The sequence below is a fragment of the Leuciscus leuciscus genome (assembly GCF_965113295.1).
Source record: "Leuciscus leuciscus genome assembly, chromosome: 25".
Taxonomy (NCBI): domain Eukaryota; kingdom Metazoa; phylum Chordata; class Actinopteri; order Cypriniformes; family Leuciscidae; genus Leuciscus; species Leuciscus leuciscus.
The window spans coordinates 29,005,335-29,033,317 of record NC_138724.1 but is presented as its reverse complement, the minus strand read 5'-3'; the positions used below and the strand labels follow the sequence as shown (position 1 = coordinate 29,033,317).

General features: G+C 40.9%; 2 protein-coding genes and 1 long non-coding RNA gene across 9 annotated transcripts in view; 1 reads left to right on the top strand and 2 right to left on the bottom strand.

Annotated features, from left to right (window-relative positions):
- LOC309491220 (GTPase IMAP family member 7) overlaps positions 1-27,983 on the bottom strand; it is a 54,654-nt gene that overhangs the window by 1,273 nt on the left and 25,398 nt on the right. Inside the window, exons 1-2 of one of the 4 annotated variants that reach the window (XM_082160682.1) lie at positions 191-426; positions 16-102 (exon numbers count right to left, since the gene is read on the bottom strand). The exons of the other annotated variants lie outside the window; for them this stretch is intronic. Coding sequence (XP_082016808.1) covers positions 16-94 — 79 coding nt within the window. The 5' untranslated portion in view covers positions 95-102; positions 191-426. Of the gene's footprint in view, positions 1-15; positions 103-190; positions 427-27,983 lie in introns of those variants that run through there. 4 annotated transcript variants of the gene reach the window in all.
- LOC309491305 lies at positions 103-13,961 on the top strand. Its single transcript, XR_014203009.1, has 3 exons — positions 103-191; positions 9,789-12,254; positions 13,838-13,961. It is a non-coding gene; the product is annotated as an uncharacterized lncRNA (long non-coding RNA).
- Positions 2,950-27,976, bottom strand: LOC309491219 (craniofacial development protein 2-like). Of its 4 annotated transcripts, XR_014202969.1 has the most exons (5): positions 27,899-27,976; positions 27,724-27,810; positions 19,734-24,854; positions 9,818-9,904; positions 7,477-9,400 (listed from the first exon to the last, which is right to left on the bottom strand). XR_014202969.1 is itself a non-coding variant. In XM_082160678.1 (3 exons), the coding sequence occupies exon 3, from the start codon at positions 4,546-4,548 to the stop codon at positions 3,241-3,243; it is 1,308 nt and encodes a 435-aa protein (XP_082016804.1). In that variant the 5' UTR covers positions 4,549-9,400; positions 9,818-9,904; positions 19,734-19,766; the 3' UTR covers positions 2,950-3,240. The 4 variants fall into 4 exon arrangements, 3 of the variants coding, with proteins under 3 accessions (XP_082016804.1, XP_082016802.1, XP_082016803.1); XM_082160678.1 differs by lacking the exons at positions 27,724-27,810; positions 27,899-27,976 and having other exon boundaries at positions 2,950-9,400; positions 19,734-19,766; XM_082160676.1 differs by lacking the exons at positions 27,724-27,810; positions 27,899-27,976 and having other exon boundaries at positions 7,169-9,400; positions 19,734-19,766.

Here is a 27,983-nt window from a genome sequence, read left to right as displayed (position 1 = left end):
TGCATTGTACATTACCCTCAACATGTATAGATGTGATGTGAAGTGTAAGGATCAGTGTGAAGAGCCATTTTGGTTCTGTCGTGTTTAGTTTCATTTTTCAACCTGGAGAGTAAAGCCACCGTTAATCTGTGAATTTAAAATGTAATTTTACCATATAGCCTAACCAAAATTATGAAGCATATTTACTTACAGTATGATTGTTTCATTTAACAGCACTGACAGTGAAGTTGAATCCTGTTTCTTTGCTTTCACTTTTGTTATCACACTTCCTATTTCCTGCAATGAACCAGTGTATTGCTACTTCCGATACTATCGCAACGCAGTCAGAACTAGTTCTGCTTTATCTGGGGATGCCCATCCTGAGGCAACTAGAGAGTACATGAGCTCCAGTTCTTTTTCTATTGAAGAATGTTTGTTAAATGGTCTTTTCAAGTATAAATAAATATAGTTTGTACATGTACGTATATGAATTTATAGTGATATTGAGTGTATATAGATAAGTCCCTTTTTAAATAAATAATTATTAAAAAACTCAGTGTGGAGGACATTACCAGTATGAGTGTGTGCATGTTTACATGTTTGAACTTATTGGTTTTTCAGGTAGGTTTCCATACAGTCAAACCAAAAATTATTCAGAAACCAGAAAATTTTATATTTTTTTACTAGTGAGTGCAGGACACTGTGTATACATGTATGTGTGTGTGTATGTGTCTGAGATAGACCAAAAAACAATACAAGTACAGCTAATTTTGCCCCAGAATTCAAATATTTTTGCCTTGCTTTAGTGTAAACTACAACATCACACTCTTCTGATTCTTGATCTTCCAGATTCAGGACCATTAAAACGGCGTGAGGTCACCCTGGATATCACCCTGTAGCCCAAGACTGTTTGCCCACAGAAGCTAAGCAGGGCTGAGCCTGGTCAGTACCTGGATGGGAGACTCCTGGGAAAACCAGGTTGCAGTTGGAGGAGTTGTTGGTGAGGCCAGTAGGGGGCGCTCACCCTGTGGTCTGTGTGGGTCCTAACGCCCCAGTGTAGTGATGGGACACTATACTGTCAAATGAGCACCGTCCTTCTGACGTTAAACCGAGGTCCTGACTCTCTGTGGTCATTAAAAATCCCAGGATGTCCTCTGGAAAAAGAGTAGGGGTGTAACCCCGGCATCCTGGCCAAATTTGCACATTGGCCCCTGTCCATGGTGTTCATTATATATTGTTGGAAACGTGTGTGTGTGTGTATTCTGTGAATTTTAAAAAGAAATTTTAACCAGAAAAATCTAAAATCTATTCCCAAAATCGTGCAGCCCTATAGTTTCTCTTGATATCAGTATGTTCAGTTTTTTCTTTTTTTTTTTTCTTTCAGGGACCAGATGCAACTGCGTCCTGCTGACTTCAACATTCACATGAGTCTCTGTACATGAACATGGTAAAGTGAAAATCAAACACCTTGGAAATGAAAGGTATGTACAATGTTTTTAGGAATGGCACAAAGGTCTCTGTCTTTGGATCATTGGTTTCAATGTGCTCTTTTGTCATTTGTATTTTTGGATTGTGTTGTGTTGTAAATAAATTAGGGCTGGGAATCGATTAAAAAAAATTAACTAATTAATTGCACAATTTCTGTAATTAATTGCAATTAAAGGAGAACTCTGTAACTCTAGCGAACTCTAGTCACTTCTTCGCTGATTTTCCCTTTTGTTGTCGCATGTTTTCCCCACGAGCTCCCTCTACAGCTGTGGGGGGGGGCGTATATTTCACAACACAGTCGTAAAAAACTCACTTGCGGCGGCCTCCTCCCCCTCTCTACCGCTGCTCATGTGCGTTTGTTTTGATCGGAGCAAGCCAACTGTATCGTGTGGAGCTATGTCTACCGAGGTGGGTCATCTGGTAATACATCATACATGCGTGTGTGTTTATGTCGAATTGCCGTAAAGCAATTTGTGGTTCGCGCTCGTTCTCTTCTCGTTCTCGGTTCTCACGAGACTTCCAATTTCACTTTGCCGGGACGGCAGTGCGCAAGTTGCAAGGTTGGTTTTCCGCCTGGGAACGCTGGGGGGAGCGGGGAAAGTCACCAATATCACCAGAACAGGTTGTTTAACCATCCAAATGATTTCTAGACAGTTTTATTAAGTTAAAAAAGTTACCAAGTTCTCCTTTAATTGCGCTTCCCCCAAGCTTGTAATCATCAATATTTAAACTTAGAATCACCTAATTAAACAACACAGGAAAAAAAGGGAACAGAAAATAGCCCTATATTAAAATATTAAACATCAATATATCAATATATTATTCTTTTTCAATAATCAATCAACATAATCAATTTAACAGATTATTATTATTATTATTATTTTATTAATTATTAAAACAAAATATAGTCCTACAAAGCTATTATTACCAGAGCATGTGATCAGAGCAGGTCATTTTACCATTGTTGCCCAGCATGGCTATACCAGCTCAGCAAACAGAAGTCAACAGAGAAATTTCACGTTACTTGAGTGGACTTTACTTTTCCAGTGCTTAGTACATGATTGAAGCCTTTGGGCCGTTAACGACAGAGCCGCCGACACACACACACACACACACACACACATGGAACGGAGAGCTCGCCGCTGCTGGGCCATTAACGACAGAGCGAGCCGACACACACACACACACACGCGCGCGCGGAGCACAGAGCGCGACGCACATACCGAGCGGAAAAGACCCGCTCATGAAAGCTGCCCGAGAATGAAACCTGACCGCCAAACATGGAGGGGCGGGACGGCATATTTCGGCCTTTTTAATAGCAGACGCAACAGGAAATCATTAAAACGAGGCAAAAAAAAAAAGTGCTGCGTCAATTGCGTTATTTTTTTTTAACGCGTTAAACATTTCAAATTAATCGCAAAGATTAACGCGTTAATTCCCCCAGCCCTAAAATAAATCCAAACAATCTAAAAGCCATTCTTTTTTAAATCTCCTCATTCTTTGTGCAAGGTTGCTCTGAATGACAGGGCCTGATCGCTCCTAATAGGGCAGTTAGGGGAGTGTCTTTGTCTTTCTCAGGTGTTAAAGCCTTACATATTCATGAGATGATCACGCCTCTTCGCATATGGCTTTGTCACACAAAACACGTCTTAGAAATTTTAAATCAATATATTGTCTTTTCATACAACATTACCATGTGCGCAGCTTTGACTTGACTTCAGCCATTGTTTCAGACCTCTGTTAAAGCTGATCATGTCTGTCTGCAGTTTTAAGTCAGTGGGCAGAGAGTTCCTCTGTCCCTGAGTTTGCCCCCTCTGATGTGTCCAGCTCGTCGTACAGCTCATCGAGGTGCTTCGCTTTTCGCCGCAGACTTGAGGGTCCTGTATCGGTCGAGGTCAGCGGGCTGTCGTGTTCGGAACCAGTTCTTGTAGGCCATCTTCTTTGCCTTGATCGCCACTTGCACTTCTTCAGTCCACCACCAGACTGCTTTGTCGATAAATCTTCTTTCTGGCTTCGTCTTACCAAGGATCTGAGTGGCAATGGTGTGGATTTGGGTGGTAATATCACTCCACATGGCCTCTGCTGGTTGACAGGGATTGATGTTAAGGCCGCCAAAGGCTGCTGCCAGCTGGCTCTTGTGTTCACTCCACTCCACTTCCACCACTTGATTCGTTCAGGCCCCGTCTTGCGCACCTGGGGTTGCCGCTGTAGGTTAAGGTGCACATCAAGGATGAATGGTCGATGTTGGGGACCAATGTTGTCCGATGGGATCACCTTGGTGTCAGGGGCGAGCTTGAGGTCACGGTGACGGAGCATCCAGTAGTCGATCTGTGTCGCGATTTCACCGCTGTTGTAGGTGGCCAAGTGGGTGGGCCTCTTCTTGAAAAACTTATTGGCGATGGCGAGGTCGTGGGCCTCGGCGCAGTCCAGGATGCGGTGGCCATCGTCGTTACGGGTACCATGCCCCCGTCCACCATGTACTTGTTCGTAGCCATGTCTCACTGATCCTACGTGCCCATTTAGGTCTCCACTGATGAACAAGTACTCCTCTGGTTTCACAATCCGCAGATGTGCATCCAGGTTTTCCCAGAATTCATCCTTGTCCTCGTCGGTGCAGCCAGTTTGGGGGACGTAGCAGCAGATGACACGGATGGTGATTGAGCCGGAGACAATCTTGATGGAAATAATGCGGTCCGAGATGTTCGAGACATCTGTGATCTGGTTCCGGAATTGCTGATTGACGGCCACTGCGACTCCATTTCGCTTCGGGGTAATACCGTAGTAGATGAGTTTGTATCCTTCGCCAATGTCCTTGGCTTTTGCACCCTTCCATTTCGTCTTTTGTATGCACGCGATGTCGATGCGGCAGTTCTTGAGGACGTCAGCCAGTTCGCGGCTACGTGTGAGCAGTGTGCCGATGTTGATGGTGGCCAATCGGATCCTTTGGACTAGCTTCTTTAGCCTGCCCCGTCCATGGGCAGGGAGCCCTAGCTCACTTCCCACGCCATCCAGGCGAAGACGGCGTGCGTCACCTACGGGGAACGCCCTAGCTTGATCGGGTACTCGAGATTGTGCTGCCATTTGATGCGACCAAAATCACCCAGCCGATGTGTCGCTCCATCTGTCGCTGGGACCAGAGCCATTGTTAGCCGAGTGCCGAAGCTCTCGTTTCCAGCCGCCGCCACGTGGAGGAGATGGTTGGATTTTGGCTGGCCCCTGTCCATCATGGCCTCCTAATCATCCCCATATACTGATTGGCTTCATCACTCTATCTCCTCTCCAGCAGTAAGCTGGTGTGTGCGTGTGTATGTGGTGGGCGTTCTGACGCAATATGGCTGCCGTCGCATCATCCAGGTGAAGCTGCACATTGGTGTGGTTGAGGAGATTCCCCCTTCCATGTAAAGCGCTTTGAGTGTCAAGAAAAGCACTAATTAAAAGTAATTAATCAGGATTCTTACATCATCGTCTTGAGAAGCTAGACGGGAAAGGTAAAAATTTAAATATCGGGGGTTAATCATAAAAATGTTTGGATATGTTTGTTTTTTTAATGAGAGGAACGATCATGGTCTTATTGCCATCATCATGGATTTAAAGCAACACTAAAGACCTCTTCGGTCGCCCTACAGGTTGGAAGCAGAATTGTCCATTACCGCTGTCGTAAATAATTTAGCATACCGCAGCCTACCGTCGCACGCACGCTCGCTGTTATCCAGCACCGGCACTGGAATGAACGATGTCCACAGACAAGGTAGAGTATGTTGCATGATTTTACGAAAGTATGATGTATTGCGACATCAGAAACGAAGAAAAACAAAATAATGACTATTGTAACGCTTGCCGTAAAGCAAGTCAAATTTGTAGTTTCTTATGTCTCATTCGAACTACAGAAACGCGACCCGATCTGGCAAACTTGCATAGTGCGGTTATAGCAGATATAGGGCCGCAAAGCCAATGCAGAAGTGCCTTTCACCCTGTTACGACTTGATGAACCACTGATACGATTTTGGAAACATTATTTTAAGGTAAAAAATAATCTTTAGTGTTGCTTTAATTCCCAGAGAACACACAGACTGATTCTTAAAGGATTAGTTCACTTCAGAATTAAAAATTCCTGATAATTTACTCACCCCCCGTCATCCAAGATGTTCATGTCTTTCTTTCTTCAGTCGAAAAGAAATGAAGGTTTTTGAGGAAAATATTCAGGATTTTTCACCATATAGTGACTTCAATGGGGTCCAACGGGCTGAAGGTCCAAATTGCAGTTTCAGTGCAGCTTTAAAGTCTCGACACGATCCCAGCCGAGGAATAAGAGTCTTATCTAGACAAACCATCTGCCATAAAAATACAAACAATTCTATAGTTTTTAACCACAAATGCTCATCTTGCATGTCCATGACTTCACACATTATGTACAGTAATCACATTGTTTATCTCATTTCTTTTGCCATTAATCGTAATAATCCAGTTAGATTTTTGTATGCACAAGGAGTCCGACAACAGCTGGTATGTTCCACTCGGAGATCTGATCTCACCATCATCGAGTCCATCTGGGATTACATGAAGAAACAAACTACTAAATCCAGAAGAACTGCTGGAACGTCTCCAAGACGCTTGGAGAAACCTTCCTGCAAAGCTACCTATTAAACTATGAGGAAGTGTACCTGGACAAAAGCTGTTTTAAAAGCAAAGGGTGGTCATACCAAATATTGATTTGATTTAGTTAATAATAGAAGTTAACTGATAAATAAAATCTATTTATGACATGATTTTGCAAAGCATCCTCATTTTGCAGAATTTTTACACAAGTGCCTAAAACTTTTCACAGCTTTGCAGGAAGGTTTTTTCGAGCGTCTTGGAGACGTTGCCGCAGTTCTTCTGGATTTATTTCTTCATGTAAATCACAGACAGACTCGACGATGGAGAGATCAGTTCACACCGACTGTTGTCACTCCTTGTGCATACAAAAATCTCACTAGATTAGAACAATTAATGGCGAAACGAATGTTTGGAAATGTAAACTGACATTTCCTACTGACACACTACAGCAAAATATAAAAAATAACTGGCTTAAAAACATTTTTTGGGGTGAAAATGTGCCTAAGTAGTGTATATACAGACTTTTGCATGGACACGAGAAACTTTTCCGTGCTTGAGAAACTATTCACGTGTGCACAGGAACTTTTTGCATGTTTACACATAAAAATGTCTAGTTTTATATATACTACAACCTATTTCCTTTGTGCGTCCCTACCATCTTATATGAAGAAAAAGAGAGCCTATGCACATGAATTAATAGAAATCTAGGCCTATTTGCTAAAAATTTAGCTTTCTTTGGTAATACCTCTAATATCATAAACTATCGATCAACCATCACACGAAATGGGCGGATGGCACAATATGGCTGTGTGCATTGTTCTATTTGCCAAGTTCCAGGTCTATAAAAAGACTGGTACTTTAAAAAAAGTGGCCAAAATAAGGCTTTCGTTAGGGCAGTACATCATATTTCAAGACCTTAGTTCTGCTTTAACGCATTTTCTGTGGCGGCCAAGAAACCACACCGCGAATTGGGCTGATGTTGCAATAGGTGACTCAGTGTGCATTGTCTATGCTAAGTTTAAAGGGGTGGTTGATTATGATTTCACTTTTCTAACTTTAGTTAGTGTGTAATGTTGCTGTTTGAGCATAAACAACATCTGCAAAGTTAAGTTTTGAAAAAGTATTTTACTGAGTTTATACAACATATTAAAACCGAAAGGCACGGGCACAATAGACAAGTTTTATATCCTCAAAAACATATCAGAACATTCATTGCAGCCGCGTGGCATATTTCCTAACCAATCATATTTCCTGTTTCAGCTCAAGGGGCGGGGCTTGAGAGTGTCGCTGTCAATCACTGGCGTCCAACTGTTAAGCGCGCGTCAGAAAAATACTGCGGTAATCTGGTAAAATATTACTGAAATAAATAGAATAGACAAATAGAATATTTACCGAATACAATCCAAGCAGCGATGAAGGTCCTAGTTTTATTAAGTTCAACATCTACATGACTATGAATGACTCTTGCAGGTAAAGACATTTTTAAACAAAACAGTTTCAGTTCACAAAAGCATTTAAAATACCATGACATTACCATGTTTTGGACATATACATAATACCATGCTACCAGATTCAGGTAATCAATTATTGCCATCTCTGCCACAGTCTTTTTGAAAGAAATTGTTTGCTTAAAGTCTTTGCTGACATCATAAAATATAGCACATCACTATTAGTAGCCATCTGTGGTCAGTAGCTTTTTTCCTGTTATAAAATACGAATGTAAAATATTTAGGCTTATGTATTTGTGTGTATATTATATAAACACACACACATACACGGTGTCATTTGCTTTTTTTGTTGCTGTTTCTTCTCCAAATTATTAATGCTCCTAAAGATAATGTTACATAAAACAAGAAAAAACTGACTAAGCTTTCAAGAAGTACTTTGAGAAAACTCATCATCAGCCCTAAAATAAGAAAGACTGAACCAATGAGCACACAACCACATGAAATAAACAGTGTAAGAACTGTTAAACCGATCACTTTCTCTAGAGTTTCAGGCTTTAAATGCCAATATGCCACTGTAAGCCCTGATATTGACAGCATTATTGTCATCTTCACACCAAGTAGAGCAAACACAGTCACAAACCCCATTGAAAGTGTCGCCCCAATGATACAACACAGAAATGACCCGAGCACAAAGTCTGGAGATTCATTACTCTTCTTTTCATGGTGAAATATGAATGCATAAGCCCCGGCTGTGACTCCAGGAGCCGCGTGACACGCGATGAGCTCATCTGACCACGACCTGACGCTGATGATTGTCCCAAAGACCAGAGATGAACCCAGAACAAATGGTACAGATGTAATTGCTATGAACACCACTCCTACTATCAAAATACCTGCTATCAAATCCCCTATGGTATTGCTGGAGTTTGGACCGCTGCTACTTTTGCTAACCTTAGAATCTTCGATTACTCTGGGGTTTCTTTTAAATATAGTTGCAAGGGATGTTATCAAGGCCAAATTTAGCGGTATAGCAACATCTGGACTCAGAACATGTCTTAGATAGACCATAAACAACACAAGTGCTGCAAATTTTGCCCCCAAAATCAACATTTTGTTATTTCCTTCAGTGTAAACAACAAGAGCGGTAAATGAAACAAGGGAAATCCATCCTATGATTCCAGCCGCTCCTCCTAAAGTGTCATATATTACAGACAAAAGCTGATTTTCCTCATTTACATTTTGATCTGCCTTTTCTGTAAGAATTTTCTCTATTTCTTGTAGTTTTTTCAAAAGCTCCAGCCTTTCTGAATGTAACTCTTGTTTCTCATTCAATACTGAGTAAAATCGGTGAGCGTTGAGCCGAACTAGCTTGTCTATTTCCGCTACAAGAGCTGCTGTTTGAGCAGGTTTGGGTTCAGAGTCTCTGATCATGTTAAATCTGTCTCCACATGCGTTGATCATTTCTCCAGCGATCCCTCTGGACGCTCCTGTCAAACGTTCCTGGTGATTTTGGTGCAGAAGAACAATGCAGTACTGAAGAACTTCTGCTCCCAGCAGCTCCTGGACTCGTTTCACAACATCACACTCTTCTGATTCTTGATCTTCCAGATTCAGGAGCATTAAAATGGCGTGAGGTCCAGGAGACGAGAGAAACAGCGCTGTTGTGAAGCTCTGTCTCGCTGTGTCGTCCTCACAGAGGTTTGGTCCAGTGACCAGCATCATTCTACGACCCTCGTCTGTAATTACTGGAGTCTTTACAATCTCTCTGTCCTCCTGTCCACCGTCTTTCCTTCCTGACAGAATATCTGCAGCGCTGAATCTGGAGTCGCCTCGCATTCCCACTATCAGGATCCTCACTTCATCATCATCATCATCATCATCATGAGAAGCTGAAGAGAAAGTTAAAGATACAAATATCAGAAAATATTATTTGAATTCAAATTGAACAATCTACGAACTAAACACAGTGTTTGGACTCGCTCTGATATAATGGTTCATGTAAAACATTTTTGGTTTAACACTCTAATGCATGGTAATTTATTACAATGTTTATTTTTTTAAAGAAAATATTTAGTTACCTACACATTTACATTGACTTACTGAACATTACATTAAATGCATGGTGTCCACTACAGTGGTCAGATTTATTTTTAGGTATCGAAAGTAAACTACAACAAATAATTATTGATAATGATAATTATTTAAAAAAACATTATATACAAGACCAATTATACTGTTGTTTTAAGTAAAAAGAGAGAAATGCATGCATCAGAACAGTATAGTTCAGCTTATTCATTGTACATTACCTTCAACATGTATAGATGTGATGTGAAGTGCAAGGATCAGTGTGAAGAGCCATTTTGGTTCTGTCGTGTTTAGTTTCATTTTTCAACCTGGCGAGTAAAGCCACTGTTAATCTGTGAATTTAAAATGTGATCTTACGATATAAGCAAAGCTATGAAGCACATTGACTTAAAGTACGCTCGTTTAATTTAACAGCACTGACAGTGAAGTTAAATCCTGTTTCTATGCACTTCCCATTTCCCGTAATCGAACCAGTGTATTGCTACTTCCGATACTATCGCAACGCAGTCAGAACTAGTTCTGCTTTATCTGGGGATGCCCATCCTGAGGCAACTAGAGAGTACATCAGCTCCAGTTCTTCTTTCTATTGAAGAATGTTTGTTAAATGGTCTTTTCAAGTATAAAATAAGTATAGATTGTACATGTACGTACAGTATATGAATTTCATAGTGACATTTAGTGTATGTCACTTTTTAATATATTTTTTTAAACTCAGCGTGAAGGACATTACAAGTATGAGTGTGTGCATATTTACATGTGTGAACTTATTGGTTTTTAAGGTTTCCAGATATGTATTAAAGCAGCGCTATGCATTTTTGGCAATTTCTTCACTGTTTTCTCACTTTTTGCTCGCGGTTTTCTCTATAGAGCTCCCCCTACAGCTTCGGAATAGATATTTGACAACACTGTCGTCAAAACTCGTTGGCGACTCTCCCCCTCCCTTCTTCTCCCTCTGGTCATGTGCATTTGTTTTCAAAGAAGCCGGCGAACGCACGGAGCCATGTCTACTGAGGTATGTATGATACACAGAAGGCTAGCATATAAATGTTTAGATAGTGAATGTGTGCAGTGCCGTAAAGCAATTTGTTACATCGCGAGACCTGATATCACCAGAGGGGTAATCTTTCAGCCGAAACTGAAGCTTCCCCGGGCGCCACCATTGATTAGCAGATCATCACCTGCTGTTAGTATTCCACTGACTCCCATTCATTTTGGCGTCACTTTGACAGCGAATAACTTTACATCTGAGGCGTTTAAAGACTCCATTTGTCCATTATTTATTTCTAAAGAAACACAAAAATGTATAAAAGGCTCCATTACCTTGTATCTTACGTTATGGCCCCGTAGAAGCAGTTTTTGTAAAAATAGGCTAACGATTGCGTCATAACCACGCGACTCTCTGTCGCACAGTAGAGAGATTACTGTATGGACAGGAGGAGAAGCTCACGGGGAATTGGGGGACGTGGAGGCAAAATGACAAAATAATTAATCAGAATACTTAGCAAAAGTTTCTCCCGCTCCTAGCTCGTGGACACCTCCTACTCACACTCTCCGTTTTTGCAAGATTCGGAAGGGAATGATTCAGATTTCTCTCGGCACAGCTACTAGAAGACAGACGGGTTGCTCACGTCACATCTCATCAAGCTCAGTTTGAGTCTGCGCAGTACGCTCGACCATCAGGAAGTGAGAGCTTCTAATTGACTTCACTTTTCTCCGTTGAATCCAATGGGGTCGCTGTGTCCATTTCTCTTACTGTCTATGGATATCACACGATACTGCCTGACGCTGAGGGTGTTTTTTTCCGCTCACAGGCATTAGGGGGGTGCGAGTAGACCACCATTCAACCCGAAAAAAGTCACATAACCATTCCAATGACTCCGAAGCTGTTCAGTTAAGGTAAAAAAAAAAACCTGCATAGTTCACCTTTAAAAAAAGAAAAGGTCAAGTTTTCCAAGATCAGGGAGTCATCTTGCCACATTCTCTCAACTGTGATGTACCTTTGGGTAGATGTGATAAAATCACACCAAGGCAAACCAGTTGTTGCCAACTGGCATTGAACTTGCCATAAATACTTATGATTTCTTCTCAGTTTAGCCTGACCATTTCTGAATTTAATGTGTGTAGCTTCTGTTATATTGTCAACATTGGGACATTTCACTTCAGCTAACCCAAAGGGATGATCTTCAGTTGGATCATACACTTTAGTGTCAGGGCTAGCACCAAGGTACGGCACATCAGGGTGTGTAACACACCCAGAAGGTAACGCATTTACACTACAAAAGTCACTGTACTGGTGTAGGACTTCTGACTCAAGGTCAATATCCATTTTGATGGCAGATGTTATGGAAGCAGGACTCAGGAGAGGAAGATGGAAGTTAACAGGATGTTTATAGAGAATGAGCGGAATACAAGTAAGTGAGAAGTTTAATGATAATCTGCCGAGCGAGATACTGGCGGTGAACGGGAATGTTCCTTCTCACAGGCATGATGATTGGTAGATGAAGAGATGGATGGCAGAGCTGATGCACACAGGTGGGAACGGAGACACAGAGGAACGCTGGAGAGGGATACAGGGAAGAGAGAGAGACGAGGAAACACTGGAGAGGAGACTGGAAGAAGTTCACTGGAGATATCTATATGATCGCAGGAGGAAACAAGGTAAGTGTCCACTTCGTATAGAAACAAGACCAGACAATGAGCTGGGGTGAAGTGTGTGTATAGTGGGAGTGATGAGGGTGGTGATGAGGTGCAGGTGTGTGTGATCAGTATTCAGGAGAAGGAGTGCGCTGTGATTGGCTGGTATACTTCTCATAGTTAAGCGTGGCTAATGCATTTGCTTCCAGAGTGGATTCTCTAATTTGCTCTCGTGTTCTTCTTAACGATGCATGATAATTCTAGCCTGGAAATCCAGACCTAAATCGTAAAGATTAATGGTCTGGCGTCGACTAATGAAGCTCGGCCAGCTCGAGGGGCGGCACCAAGCATGCAATTGAAAATTTCACAGCACGCAATTGGATAACACTACGACCAATCACAACAAGCCCCATACGCTTAGCTACCAGCGGAGATAACTGGTAGATTAGACTCTCGCCGTATCCGGTCGGAAAAACAGCAAAAACGCCCTTCTTGCAAAGGAAGGATTCGAGCGCCGTCTTCTGTTCCTCTTTTAGATAAAAAGCCAAGTCTAACTCGTTCATTGTAGCGGCCAAAGCCGTTTCAAACAACTGGTGTTCATCCATCTTGCAATATTTACTAATGACTTCGACGTCACAGCGCTGTCGTCATCTCGCCTCTGGCCCGCCTATATCAGATAACCCGATGTGATTGGTGCAGCTCGGATACAAGGGCATATTTAATGAGCATCATTACTCTACGCCAGAGTAAATTCGCTGAGCAAATTCAGCTTGTGCTCTCACGAGAACTTTGGATTTCCAGGGTATGATAGTTCACGAGCGACCACCAAACTCTCAATATGATAATGATAACTGCGGACATAATTTATGTGTCTTTCTAATTTATAGTCATGTAATGGAAGTTGAGGGAATAAGAGGGCTTCAGGATGGATGCAAATTTCTCGAGATACTACATTGATAAGAGAGAACTGAGCCATGAGGAGCTGGACCAAATTTCAAATCCACTAAAGTCATGTTTGAGAGGCCACACAAGATTTTGCAAATACTTAATCTCCAACGGACAGCTGGGTCTGGATGGGGTCCTGATAATACATGATCAAAGGAAGGATCAATTTCAAAGGAAATGTCATTACTGCTGACTGACTAGATTTATTAGAGACACTCAGTATATAAATGCCAAATGACATTTTAGTTTATTAAAGTGTGTGGGTGTGTATATATATGAAGACTTCAGATGCAAAAGCCTCTAAGTGCCATCTGAAATTTTCTTCTAGAATGATCATTTTTATAAAGCTTGTATATTTAAGTTATTTCACTTAAATGACAATTAATAGGTCATTTGCATTGCCATTTAAGTGAAATTATTTAACTTAAATATACGAGCTTGATAAAAATGATCATTCTAGAAGAAAATTTCAGATGGCACTTAGAGGCTTTTGCATCTGAACTCTTCATATATATATATACTGTATATGTATGTGTGTGTGTATGTGTGTGAGATCCAAAAAACAATACAAGTACAGCTAATTTTGCCCCAGAAATCAAATATTTGTGCCTTGCTTTAGTGTAAACTACAACATCACACTCTTCTGATTATTGATCTTCCAGATTCAAGACAACTAAAATGGCGTGAGGTCCAGGAGACGAGAGATTCCCACACTCGAAGGATTCTCACATTCGAACATCATCATCTTGAGAAGCTGGACGGGAAAGGTAAAAATTGAAATATCGGGGTTAATCATAAAAATGTTTGGATATGACTTTAAGGGTGTTTTTTTTTAATGAGAGGTTCATGGTCTTAATGCCATCATCATGGATTTAATTCCCAAAGACCCGTTGGACCCCACTGAAGTCACTATGGAGAAAAATCCTGGTTTGGTAAATCCTTAATTTTTTTTTCGACTGAAGAAAGAAAGACATGAATATCTTGGATGTTGTGGGGGTTCATTCTGAAGTGAACTAATCCTTTAATCTGAATGTATGTCACAATGAATATGTGAATCTAACAGCATTTAGTCATATAAACTTTAAATGAAAGGAAAATTAATAAAAATCACCAAACTACATAGAGGTAAGCTGATACTAACCATCTGAAGATATCATATGAATCGCAAGAATTGATATAAGGAGCAACTTTTGGTTTTGTCGTGGTTAATTTCATTTTGTAACTCAAGGTCTGTTTCACAAAGCAAGTTGAGCTAAAATCATTCCATTGTTTCACAATTCTATGAACATTCTGTAAATTCCGTATTTAACTAACTCGTGAAATATCGATTTAAATACATTAACTCAGCAATAAGGAATATGAGAGGACTGTTTGAAAGAAAATATCTGAATATATAAATGCACTATATTAGTTTGTATAATTCCACAACAAACTTAAAAAACTTGAAATCCTAGTGATTTCAAAGGCTTAAACATCTGAAAACATTGCTTTGTATTATGTGTTTTTAATAAAATATCTAGTTTACATTTTGGCAACTAATAAGCTTAAGATGTTCTTTTATATAAATAAGCTTTAAATATTTGAAATAATATTTGAATATTAATAGATGTTTTGATCCAGAGTTTTAGCAACAATTAAAACTTAGTCACTGTTTGTGACTTGAACTGATGCAGTCTGCCTTCTACAAGTTACTATTAACAGTAATGCTGCATAAAACAAGTAAGAACTGACTAAGCTTTCAAGAAGTACTTTGAGAAAACTCATCATCTGCCCTAAAATAGAAAGACTGAACCAATGAGCACACAACCACATGAAAAAAACAGTGTAAGAACAATCACTTTCTCTAGAGTTTCAGGCTTTAAACGCCAATATGCCATTGTAAGCCCTGATATTAGCAGCATTATTGTCATCTTCACACCAAGTAGAGCAAACACAGTCACAAACCCCATTGAAAGTGTCGCCCCGATGATACAACACAGAAATGACCCGAGCACAAAGTCTGGAGATTCACGACTAATCTTTTCATTGTGAAATATGAATGCATAAGCCCCGGCTGTGACTCCAGGAGCCGCGTGACACGCGATGAGCACATCTGACCACGACCTGACGCTGATGATTGTCCCAAAGACCAGAGATGAACCCAGAACAATTGGTACAGATGTAATTACTGTGCAAAAAAGTATTAGGGGAAAGAAAATATCTGCTATTGAATTTCTGTTTCTGCTCAAATTAAAATCTTCTATTTCTCGGCTGTCTCTTGTAAATATTGTTGCAAGTGATGTTTTCAAGGCCAAATTTAGCGGTATAGCAACATCTGGACTCAGATCATGTCTTAGATAGATCATAAACAACACAAGCGCTGCAAATTTTGCCCCAAAATTCAACATTTTGTAATTTCCTTCAGTGTAAACAACAAGAGCGGTAAATGAAACAAGGGAAATCCATCCTATGATTCCAGCCGCTCCTCCTAAAGTGTAATATTTTACAGACAAGAGCTGTCTTTTCTCTTCATGATCATCATGAGAAGCTGAAAGAGAAAAGGTATAAAGATAAAAATATCAGAAAATATTATTTGAATTAAAAGTGAATGATCTACTAACTATATACAGTGTCTTGACTCGCTCTGATATAATTGCTCATGTAAAACATTGGTTTAGCCTAACTGTACGTTCACACCGCCGCCGACTTGAGCTGCAAAGAAGCTCTGGCCGCCCTGTCAAGGACGCTTGTCAAAAAAGTACGGGGAAGCTTGTTGACGCTTTGGCCGCTCTGAAGTCTGTCTCACACCATGAAATGTAAACAGAAAAAAAACCAAGCAATACATTGACACTAGGAACCTTTTATAATGACAGCATTTGTATAACCGTTTTGGTCCCATTTGGTCGGGGGAAAAAATATTTTGATTAATATGCGCGAGGGAGAGAGAGCAAGACGTATTGTTTGAAGACGTTGAAGGTGAGTGCGCGCGCGCGGCCGGGGCTCTCTCTCTTTTGTAACTGGTCCCTATATGAAAATAACGTCATATCATAAATTATAGGAAACCCAGCAACAGCGAATATCAGTTTCTCCTCCATTTTCTCGGAACTAATGTTTTGGTAGGAACGAAAGTTTACATCGTATGCTTCTCCGGAATCAGCCAGCGCGAAGGACGTCTATATTCCGATTGGTTGCTGGCGTTTGCCGCTGCTTGCCGCTGAACCGCGTCATAGCTCATTACCATAAAGTTGAGATACTTTCAACTTTCTGATTGACGCTCAAAACGCCCAAAACGCGACGCCGATGGATTTGACGCTCCTTGCAGCTGAGAGAAGCCAGCTTCCATTGAAAATGAATGACTTCCGGTAACTTTGGAAGCTCAAGTCGGCGGCGGTGTGAACGTACAGTTACTCTTTAATGAATGATCATTTATTACAATGTTTTTTTGTTTTTTTTTACAAAACATTTGCTTACAAATTTCTACTGACTTACATTAAATCCCCAAATGCATGGTGTCCACTACAGTGGTCAGATTTATTTGTAGTTATTGAAAGTAAACTACAACAAATATGATAATATTTTTAAAATCATCATGTAGGCTACAAGACTAATTATACTGTTGTTTTAAGTAAAAAGACAGTTATGCATGCATCAAAACAGTATAGTTCTGCATTTGCTTGACATTGTACATTACCTTCAACATGTAGCCTATAGATGTGATGTGAAGAGCAAGGATCAGTGTGAAGAGCCATTTTGGTTTTGTCCTGTTTAGTTTCAATCTGGAGAGTAAAGCCACCGTTAATCTGTGAATTTAAAATGTAATCTTACCATAATTCTGAAGCATATTTAATTACAGTAGCCTATGATCGTTTCATTTAACAGCACTGACAGTGAAGTTGAATCCTATGTTTGATTTCACTCTTGATACTGATCGAGTGATTCCCCAGATATATTTACCATTGAGTCGTATGTCCACTTATTCGGTTGTTAAGTCGTGACGTAACCACTCTCCGATAATACTCTTTCCGGGTCCAAAGTCCAGGTCCTCTCTACCTACCTACCGCTTTCGCTAGTGTTTTGGTTATTATTGAGTGTTTTTACAATGCCGCAGTGCTGTGTCCCGTGTCCCGAGCTAACTCACTTCAACCTCGTAAATCTTCTTTTTCATTGATGCCTGGACTCTACCCTTAATTATGCCACCTGAGTGATGAGCTACACTAACCACTCTGTTGGTGTTAAAGGAATTTAAACCCTTTTTGACCGCCAATGGTGCCTCACTAAGAAGGACGTGATCGTAAATAAATTTACAGGTTCCACCGTTGTTATTTCTGGACAAGAGGAGCGCTTGGACCCAAAACGTCACGTGTGACGTCAGACTTAACAATCGGATAATAAGTAATCATATAATGCAACCAAGGTCGAACAGCTTGGAAGAGATGGGTTTTGATACAGTATTTTCAGTGAGTTTAGTTTACAACGCATATCAGAACCGAAGGCACGCACGCACGACAAGTTTTATATACTATATTCAAAAACCAACAAGAACTTTAATTTCAACTGCTCGGCGGTTTCCTAACCAATCATATTTCCTGTTTCAGCAAAATGGGCGGGACTTGAACATGTCGCTGTCAATCACGTCTACTCTGGAGTCTGGACTACGAGCAGAGAGAGCGCCCCGGCCGCGCGCGCGCACTCTCTCACGTCTTCAAACGACACCAGGTCGAGCGCTGTCTTGCTCTCTCTCCCTCGCGCAAAATTTAATCAAAATCAATTGACACGATAGTAAAAGGTCGGAAGACCGCAGTTTCACGTGGAGCATTTCTTACGCAATTGACACTTTTTACACGCTCTCACGCCACACATCCATTTTCTCACGCACAGAAAAATTGCGGAGCAAAGAGGTACTTTTAATATTAAACTAATTATCAGCTCTTAGATTCTGTCAATTTTATTACGAAATTCAGACAAAAATACGTTTGGCGCTTCACCGATCATCTGTTACTTTTTTATTTAAAGATGCAGTACAACTTACCGAATATCGACCAATTAGTGTTTTTCAACCGGAAAGAGGTCAATATATTATAGCAGGAGAACAATTATGTCACATAACATTACATTTACCTCAGGAAAGCCATTAAATGACCATAGCATGTTAATTGAATAGAAAAAAATAGCTAGAGAGGAGATTCTGCTGAGCACTATATTACATATTTATTATATTTTTACTTATGTCATTAAATAATTGTTATTATAACAAAAACTGCATATTTAATTTAATTTGTTATTTTTAACCTTTAATAATACCAGCAGATTGGGCCCTCTATGTTTACAGCATTAGGTGAGATTATTTTTTTTAAATAAAATTTAAAATAAACATGTATCCAAAGTAGTCAATATTGAATCAAAATCGGAATCAAATCACAAGAATGGAATTGAAATCTTGCATTTTTTGGTGCCTCTAGCTTGTCTATTTCCGCTACAAGAGCTGCTGTTTGAGCAGGTTTGGGTTCAGAGTCTCTGATCATGTGAAATCTGCCTCCACATGCGTTGATCATTTCTCCAGCGATCCCTCTGGACGCTCCTGTCAAACATTCCTGGTGATTTTGGTGCAGAAGAACAATGCAGTACTGAAGAACTTCTGCTCCCAGCAGCTCCTGGACTCGTTTCACAACATCACACTCTTCTGATTCTTGATCTTCCAGATTCAGGAGCATTAAAATGGCGTGAGGTCCAGGAGACGAGAGAAACAGCGCTGTTGTGAAGCTCTGTCTCGCTGTGTCGTCCTCACAGAGGTTTGGTCCAGTGACCAGCATCATTCTACGACCCTCGTCTGTAATTACTGGAGTCTTTACAATCTCTCTGTCCTCCTGTCCACCGTCTTTCCTTCCTGACAGAACATCTGGAGCGCTGAATCTGGAGTCGCCTCGCATTCCCACTATCAGGATCCTCACTTCATCATCATCATCATGAGAGGCTGAAAAGAAAGTTAAAGATGAAAATATCAGAAAATATTATATGAATTAAAAGTGAATGATCTACTAACTGTACAGTGGTTGGTCTCTAATATAATTGCTCAAGTAAGCCATTTGTGGTTTAACCCTCTGATGCATGTATTTGTGGTTAAATGGACATATTTGCTTACCTACAAAATGCCATTGACTTACATTAGGCCTACATTACAACCCTGAATGCATGGTGTCCAGTACAGTGGTCAGATTTATTTTTAGTTATCAAAAGTAAACTACAAAAAATGATGATATTATTGAAGAAATGATGCACAATATTTTTTCCCCCAGAAAAAAAAAGAAAAGAAAAAAGAGAGAGAAACGTCTGATTTAATAATGCATGCATTAGAACAGTACAGAGCAGATATACATTTACATGACATCATTTGTACATTACCTTCAACATAGATGTGATGTGAAGTGCAAGGATCAGTGTGAAGAGCCATTTTGGTTGTGTCCTGTTTAGTTTCATTTTGATGATCGTCAACGTTTTTCAACCTGGAGAGTAAAGCCACTGTTAATCTGTGAATTTAAAATGTAATCTTACCATATATCCAAAATTCTGAAGCATATTTACCTACAGTATGATCGTTTCATTTAACAGCACTGAGGCTATAAATTCAGTCCATCGTGCCGTCAAAGTCTTAGGTTAAATCGACTGAAGCGATTCCCTGACCAAAGCACAAGCACGGCGAGTTACGCAATACTCGTTCCCTCATCTCAGGGAACTGAGGTTACGTTAGTAACCGAGACATTCCCTTTCGAGAGGTCTCTCCTATTGCGTAAGTAGCTTACACTATGGGAACCCCCTTTGAAACGCTGTGCGTGCTTGACTTTGCTCTAATAAAGCCTGAGGCAAAAGCCTGAAGCCCTAAAGAGTAAAGTATGAACCAAATAAGCCGGTCAGTGACGGGCTTCATAAGGGAAAAGGGAGGAGTGGGCCTAATGAGGGCCAAACCTTAAATGATATATAAGTAATATATATGATGTATAATATATACAAACTAAGTTCATGTAAACAGGACCGGATAATATCGGGCCCACGTTTCATGGGGTATTGCGATACACATTGCGATAGTCCACACAAAACCATACCGAGCCGTCCATTTTAGGAACTAAAACTATCGGGCTCGCCCAGTCACTGTGGGACTCCTCAATTACTCCCATCTCCAGCATTGCCTCTAATTCCGTCTGAACCACTTTTTTTTTTGTGTTCAGGCAACCTGTACGGCCGGCCGCGAACCACCACGCCCGGCTCTGTCTCAATATGGTGCTGAATCAGATTAGTACGACCAGGCAGGGGCGAAAACACATCTGCAAACTCTGTTTGTAATCTTGTGATGTCAGTGAGCTGCGAGGGCAAGAGGTGATCCCCCCCGGGGCCAGGGTGAGATATTTTCCTTTGATGATCGCTTCTGGCTCGAGATCCTCCTCTCCGCTCACTACCGTCGCAAGCAACACTGACTCCTCCTCACTCCATTTTTTTAGGAGGTTGAGGTGGTAGATTTGCCGTGAATCGTCTCTGTCTGTTCGTATTACCTCATAATTGAGATCTCCTATTCGCTGTGTGACCTCAAAGGGTCCATGCCACTTCGCTAACAATTTGGAGCTGGAGGTTGGTAGTAAAACGAGCACTTTATCTCCCAGTGCAAACTCTCGAAGCTTAGTTCCCCTGTTACACAGCCGGCTTTGTCTGTCCTGAGCCTGAAGCAAATTCTCCATAGAGAGCCCAATGTATGGAGTTTTGCTCTCAGGTCCATGACATACTGAATTTCATTTTTGCTATCTGAGCGTCCGTCCTCCCAAGTTTCTTTTAGGACTTTAGGGGCGGCCGGTGGGTTCACCAACTGACATTCCCGACACGACGCGCACCATCTGCGCACGTTCTCGTGAATGCCCGGCCAAAAGAATCGGATCATTAGACGATTTAACGTAGCTGTCATCCCTAGATGCCCCGCCATCGGATTACAACTCCGTGGTACTAACAATTGGGTTGTATCTTCCTTTGTCTGAGTGTCTTGGGTCACTCGATACAACCTGTCTATAATAGTGGCAAAATAAGGATAGGAGAGCGCACGGTCAGGTTGGAGGATCTGCCCGTCGATGGAACGGACCCGTTCAAAAGCATGTTTGAGCGTCTCATCTTGGGACTGTTCCAGGGGAAAGTCATCGTGACTGGAGAGGTTTAGCCTCGCCAAGCCACTCGGTTCCTCTGGAACAGTCCCGCTGGGTTCAGGCACAGCCTCTCCAACCTGGGCGCTCGCCCCCCTTCCCCGCCTTCTTTTTTTCCCAGAGGCATCCGCTGTTAAACATCCCAATAACTGTTTAAAAGCTGGCCAATTTCGTTCCCAAAATTAACGGATGCCGGATGCGCGGGCTAACTGCCACCTCTACACAATGGTTTTGTCCCCTAAATTTAATGGTGATGGCTTTTAAGGGGTATTCCACTATATCCCCGTGCACACACCTCACCTTAACCATGTGGCCCGTATCCAATGCCCTGGATTGTATCAGGCTTTGATGGATGGAGGTCTGGTTACAACCTGAATCCACCAAGGCCTGATAGGTACCCCCCTTAATACTCACAGGTATCTGGTATAACCCGGCTTGATCGGGGGTATGGTATGGTAACCCTCGTTCCCTGAGTGAGGGAACGGAGACGTCACGTCGGTAGGAGTTACCAACGAATTGGGATCACGCTAGGGAGACCAATTGCCTTCGAGTGAAATTAAAACGAGCCAGACATATGGTAACCCTCGTTCCCTGAGTGAGGGAACGGAGACGTCACGTCCCGTCGCCATGGTTGCTGTACCTTCGCGGAGGACCGGACACCGTTCGGCTCCTCAGCGTAAAACGATTTGTGTATGCGCTCGCTTCCGCCTTAATACCCGCACTGGCAGGCGGGGCGCGGAAAGCAAATGTTGCATGCCAATGTTCATTGGCTCGTTTTAGTTTCACTCGAAGGCAATTGGTCTCCCTAGCGTGATCCCAATTCATTGGTAACTCCTACGAAAAGGGAACTAACATTTCTAGCATTACAGGCAGCTGCAGGGGTACCAACCAATTATTTTGTGAAATAATATTACAATGTAAATGAGCTGTTTTCTATGTGAATATATATTAAAGTGTAATTTATTCCTGTGATCAAAGCTGAATTTTCAGCATCATTACTCCAGTCTTCAGTGTCACATGATCCTTCAGAAATCACTCTAATATGATGATTTGATGCTCAAGAAACATTTATGATTATTATCAAAGTTGAAAACAGCTTAGTATTTTTGTTGAAACTGTGATACATTTTATTTTGCAAGATTCTACAATGAATAGAAAGTTCAAAAGAACAGCATTTATTGAAAATTGAAGTATTTTGTAACATTTATACATGTCTTTATGGCCACTTTTGACCAATTTAATGTAGTCTTGCTGAATTGAAAAACAAAACAAAAAAACAACAACATACTTTTGAATGATTAAAAGAAAGAGACTTCATTTCAATTCATCGTCATTTATCACTATTTTTTAGCCTGGCTAACGTCAGACCTCGTCTCATTGAGACGTGGTCTGGGAACCACATGTTGATTTTCTCGTATTTGAGGCGTGGTTTACGAATGCCCAGAGCCGTTTATTGGGCGCTACGAATGTCTATCAAATGCGCCTGTACGTACCTCATAGCCAATCGTTTCAATTATACCAGATGACGTATGTAGAGCGACAGAAATTCGACGAGGAAGAAGACGAAATAAACTTGCGTTCTAAACTACTTAGAACACTATCTAAGGCTGCATCGAAAGGTAACTTCGCGTCTGATGCCATGTTGGATCCATAGATATAAACAAACTGCTTCGGTGTGTCGCATAGACGTCGTCATCGTCTTGCTGCTCCCTCCCTGTTCTGTGATTGGTTCCCTTTTTGAGGGGAAAATCTAGTCCATGGTGTCCAGGCTGCCTAGCAGCATGAATAAAATCGCGCTGCGCCCAAGGCAGCATGGGGAAACCCAGGCTAACTATTTTTGGTAAAACAGATCAATCCGACAGAAAATCAGAACAGAAAATCCGAGAACACAATAATACCCAGAGAGAAGCGATCCATTCGAGTGTATTCTTCACATTCATCACATCTGGCGCAGGACCAATTGGACGGACATGGCTTGAAATCTGCCATCTTTGCACATGGGCACTGAGCAGCCAGATTGAGCCAATCACCTGAGCCGTATACACCATGTGACTAATGACAATGCAGGAGCAACAATGATTGGCTGAATCCACAGCTACTTTGTCAGTGGAGAAAGATGCTATTCGCAGTTATCGATGTCCCATCCTCATTAAAGAACCCAACAGTAATGCTGGATAAAACAAGTACGAACCCAAAAGGTATTCTATACATACTCTAAGAAAACTCAACAACATCTCTAACGGCAGAACAACTGAACCAATTAACACACAACCACATGGAAAAAACACTAAAGGTTGAAGTAACTCAATTACATTCTCCTTCATGTTGGGATCTAAAGTATTTATGATCAGAATTATTGTGAGCATCACTCCAAAAAGAGCGGCGATCACAATCACACACAACATCGTGAGTTCTGCACCAAGTGCACAAAACAAGAACAACAGGAATAATTCTCTGACGTTAATTTTTTTTAGCTCAACTGATAACTTTAAAAATGCAAAAGCACCGATTGCGACTCCAATAGAAGCAAAGCATGCAATGAAAACATCAGAAAAAGTCCTTATGCTAGCGATTGATCCAAGCGACACTCCTAAACCCACTGTAAAAAAAAACTCTGTTCTGATATTTCCCTTGTTATTTAACTTGCGCATCGGTAGATACTTAATAAAGACAGCTGCAACTGTGGAGCACAGAGACAAATTTAGTGCAAAAGCAACATGTGGACCCAAAGCATTTCTAGTAGATGCCATAAATATCACAAGTCCAGCTAAAGTAGCCTGAAAAATTAACATTTTGACCTTCCTTTCAGTAGCCAGAACAACTACAATCAGTGAAATGATAAGACTCCATCCGACTACTCCTAAAGTGTCAGACACTGCAGATAAAACCTGATTTTCTTCAAGTTTGCCCCCTATTTCTTTTAGTCTTTTCAAAAGCTCCAGCCTTTCGGATTCTAACTGTTGTGTCTCATTCAGTGCTGTGTAAAATCCGTCAGCATTGAGCCAAACTAGCTTGTCTATTTCCGCTACAAGAGCTGCTGTTTGAGCAGGTTTGGGTTCAGAGTCTCTGATCATGTGAAATCTGCCTCCACATGCGTTGATCATTTCTCCAGCGATCCCTCTGGACGCTCCTGTCAAACGTTCCTGGTGATTTTGGTGCAGAAGAACAATGCAGTACTGAAGAACTTCTGCTCCCAGCAGCTCCTGGACTCGTTTCACAACATCACACTCTTCTGATTCTTGATCTTCCAGATTCAGGAGCATTAAAACGGCGTGAGGTCCAGGAGACGAGAGAAACAGCGCTGTTGTGAAGCTCTGTCTCGCTGTGTCGTCCTCACAGAGGTTTGGTCCAGTGACCAGCATCATTCTACGACCCTCGTCTGTAATTACTGGAGTCTTTACAATCTCTCTGTCCTCCTGTCCACCGTCTTTCCTTCCTGACAGAATATCTGCAGCGCTGAATCTGGAGTCGCCTCGCATTCCCACTATCAGGATCCTCACTTCATCATCATCATCATCATGAGAAGCTGAAGAGAAAGTTAAAGATGAAAATATCAGAAAATATGATATGAATTAAAAGCAGTGGTGGACAGTAACGAAGTAAATGTAATTCGTTACTGTACTTAAGTAGCTTTTTTGCGTATCTGTACTTTACTGAAGTATTTAAATTTGGGAAGACTTTTACTTTAACTCCACTACATTTCAAAGTCAAATATCTTACTTTTTACTCTACTACATTTTCAAAATCAGTCGTTCCTTTTTATTTATGAGTGGATAAAAACTTAACTGGTCAAACGAGCCACCTATCACAGTAGCCTACAACGTGCGCGCTTTGTTTTGAACTTGCCTTGGCTGTATCTACTAAGCGCGAGCCGTTAAATATGAGAGTTGCGACCAGACAGTATGAGGTTGCGACACACACGGCTTGTTCGACTTGAACCGGCGCTGCACAGACCGATCAGTTTATGACATCAAAGTATAGAGCGAAATCGCGAGAGTGATTGAAAAGCATACAGAGCCGTCTACTCTCTAATCGCTCTCGCGGTATTTTAATGTCATTCACCGACTGGTCTGTGCAGTGTGCAGCGCCAGTTCAAGTCGAACAAGCCTACTGTGATCTCCCCGCCGCGCGGTCATGTGATTCGTGTAGCTATCAATAGGCTTGTTTGAAATTAGCAAAATCTGCGCAGAATCGATCACTGGTGATCAGCGCGAGATGCATGCCGGTTAGAAATGTGTCCGAGTGCGGTCCGCCTTGCTCTGGTGTCATGCTGACGTATGTTAAAAATCTCTCGCGAGCGCAAGGCGCACCTGTCGGATTCTGCAGTCGAGCGCAGTTGCTCTCCACTGACTGCGCTGATCAAAAGCATGATGGGAAACGACTTGCTGACGACACAGCTTGATGTTCATTGGTTTAAACAACCGTGATGTATTGTTCTCTTTTAAAATGTTTGATTTTGAAACTCTGATATCATGTTTTATGTGTATACGTTATGTGTGAATATTCCCAAACGACCTAACAGTGCAATCACTATGGTTTATGCAATGTAATTTTTATTAAAAATAAAAACAAAAAAACACATGTCTGTATTAAAGAAAAAAAGACTGATAAACATGTATTTGGAATGGAATTAAATAAGTAGGCTACTTTGGGTGTTTTGTTCATTATATTTATTTTCATATAAAAGCAACAGAACTTAAATTCCATCCAATTTATTAGCAACACTGGGCACGAGCGTGAATCCGGTGAATCCCGCGATATCCGTCTTTGATCTCACAGGTGTCAGATCCACTGCGAGAAGAGAGATCTGTCTGGCTTGCCTGCGCTTTTTTCACTCCTCCTCTCACTGCAGCCGCCTACTCTCGCCTACATTTCAGGCGAGGCAAGGCGCATCTCAAACAAGCCTATTAGTTCCAAACAAATCGCGTTGCCAATAATTTTAAGCGGGGCAGAGAGCAGCAGTTATTATTGCAGCAATTATCGGTAAATATTGACGCATAATGAACATTGCTTATTACGTTGACACTAAAATTACTTGCATATAATAGCATTTTTTTTTCTGGGGAGTAGCAGAAGCACTGCATTAATACGTTTTGGTGTTTAATTTGGGAGGGAAATTGGCTGCTCCCATAACGTAGAATATAATATGTGTGTGTGTGTGTGTGTGTGTGTGTGTGTGTGTGTGTGTGTGTGTACCTGTTTTTCTATCCCGGTGGGGACTTCAACCTGAATGCACACAGACTCATGGGGACTCGTGTCACAGTGGGGACCTAAATAGAGGTCCCCATGGGTAAACAAGCTTATAAATCATACAGAATGAGTTTTTTTTGGAAATGTAAAAATGCAGAAAGTGTTCTGTGATGGGTAGGTTTAGGGGTAGGGTTAGTGTAAGGAGATAGAATATACTGTTTGTACAGTATAAAAACCATTAAGTCTATGGAGAGTCCCCACAAAGATAGTAAACCAGACATGTGTGTGTGTGTGTGTGTGTGTGTGTTTATTTAATGGCATTGTGCAGGTTTATGTGAATGTATCATAACATTAGGATGTTTATAATTATGACCATAGACGCTCGTGAAAAATATATACAGTAAATACTGTAAATGTATTATACCTTATGGAAACAGTCCCCTTCCGTCCAAAATTAAACACACAAAAAATATTCAATTCAATAAAAAAAATAATAAAAAAAAAAAAATATATATATATATATATATATATATATAGACTAATTAATGTCATTTTATTAATAGATTGATGTGCCAGGAGTGACATTAGAGTCTTCACGTAGACTGAGTTAAGCAAGAGTCTTGTGACAAAAATTATAATAGGACATTATAGCCATAAAAAAATCATAGTACTTGGATACATAAGTACATTTGAAGGCAAATACTTTTGTTATTTTACTCAAGTGAATGTTTAAAGGCAGCACTTCTACTTTTACTTGAGTAATATTTTACCTTGAGTATCTTTACTTTAACTCAAGTACATGGTATGTGTACTTCGTCCACCACTGATTAAAAGTGAATGATCTACTAACTTTACAGTGGTTGGTCTCTAATATAATTGCTCAAGTAAGCCATTTTTGGTTTAACCCTCTGATGCATGTATTTGTGGTTAAAAGGACACATTTGCTTACCTACAAAATGCCATTAACTTACATTAGGCCTACATTACAACCCTGAATGCATGGTGTCCAGTACAGTGTTCAGATTAATTTTTAGTTATCAAAAGTAAACTACAACAAATGATGATATTATTTAAGAAATGATGCACAATATTTTTTCCCCCAGAAAAAAATCAAAATAAATAAGAGAGACACGCGTGATTAATAATGCATGCATTAGAACAGTACAGAGCAGATATACATTTACATGACATCATTTGTACATTACCTTCAACATGTATAGATGTGATGTGAAGTGCAAGGATCAGTGTGAAGAGCCATTTTGGTTCTGTCGTGTTTAGTTTCATTTTTCAACCTGGAGAGTAAAGCCACTGTTAATCTGTGAATTTAAAATGTAATTTTACCATAAAGCCTAACCAAAACTATGAAGCATATTTACTTACAGTATGATCGTTTCATTTAACAGCACTGACAGTGAAGTTGAATCCTGTTTGTTTGCTTTCACTTTTGATACTCACGTGACTCCCC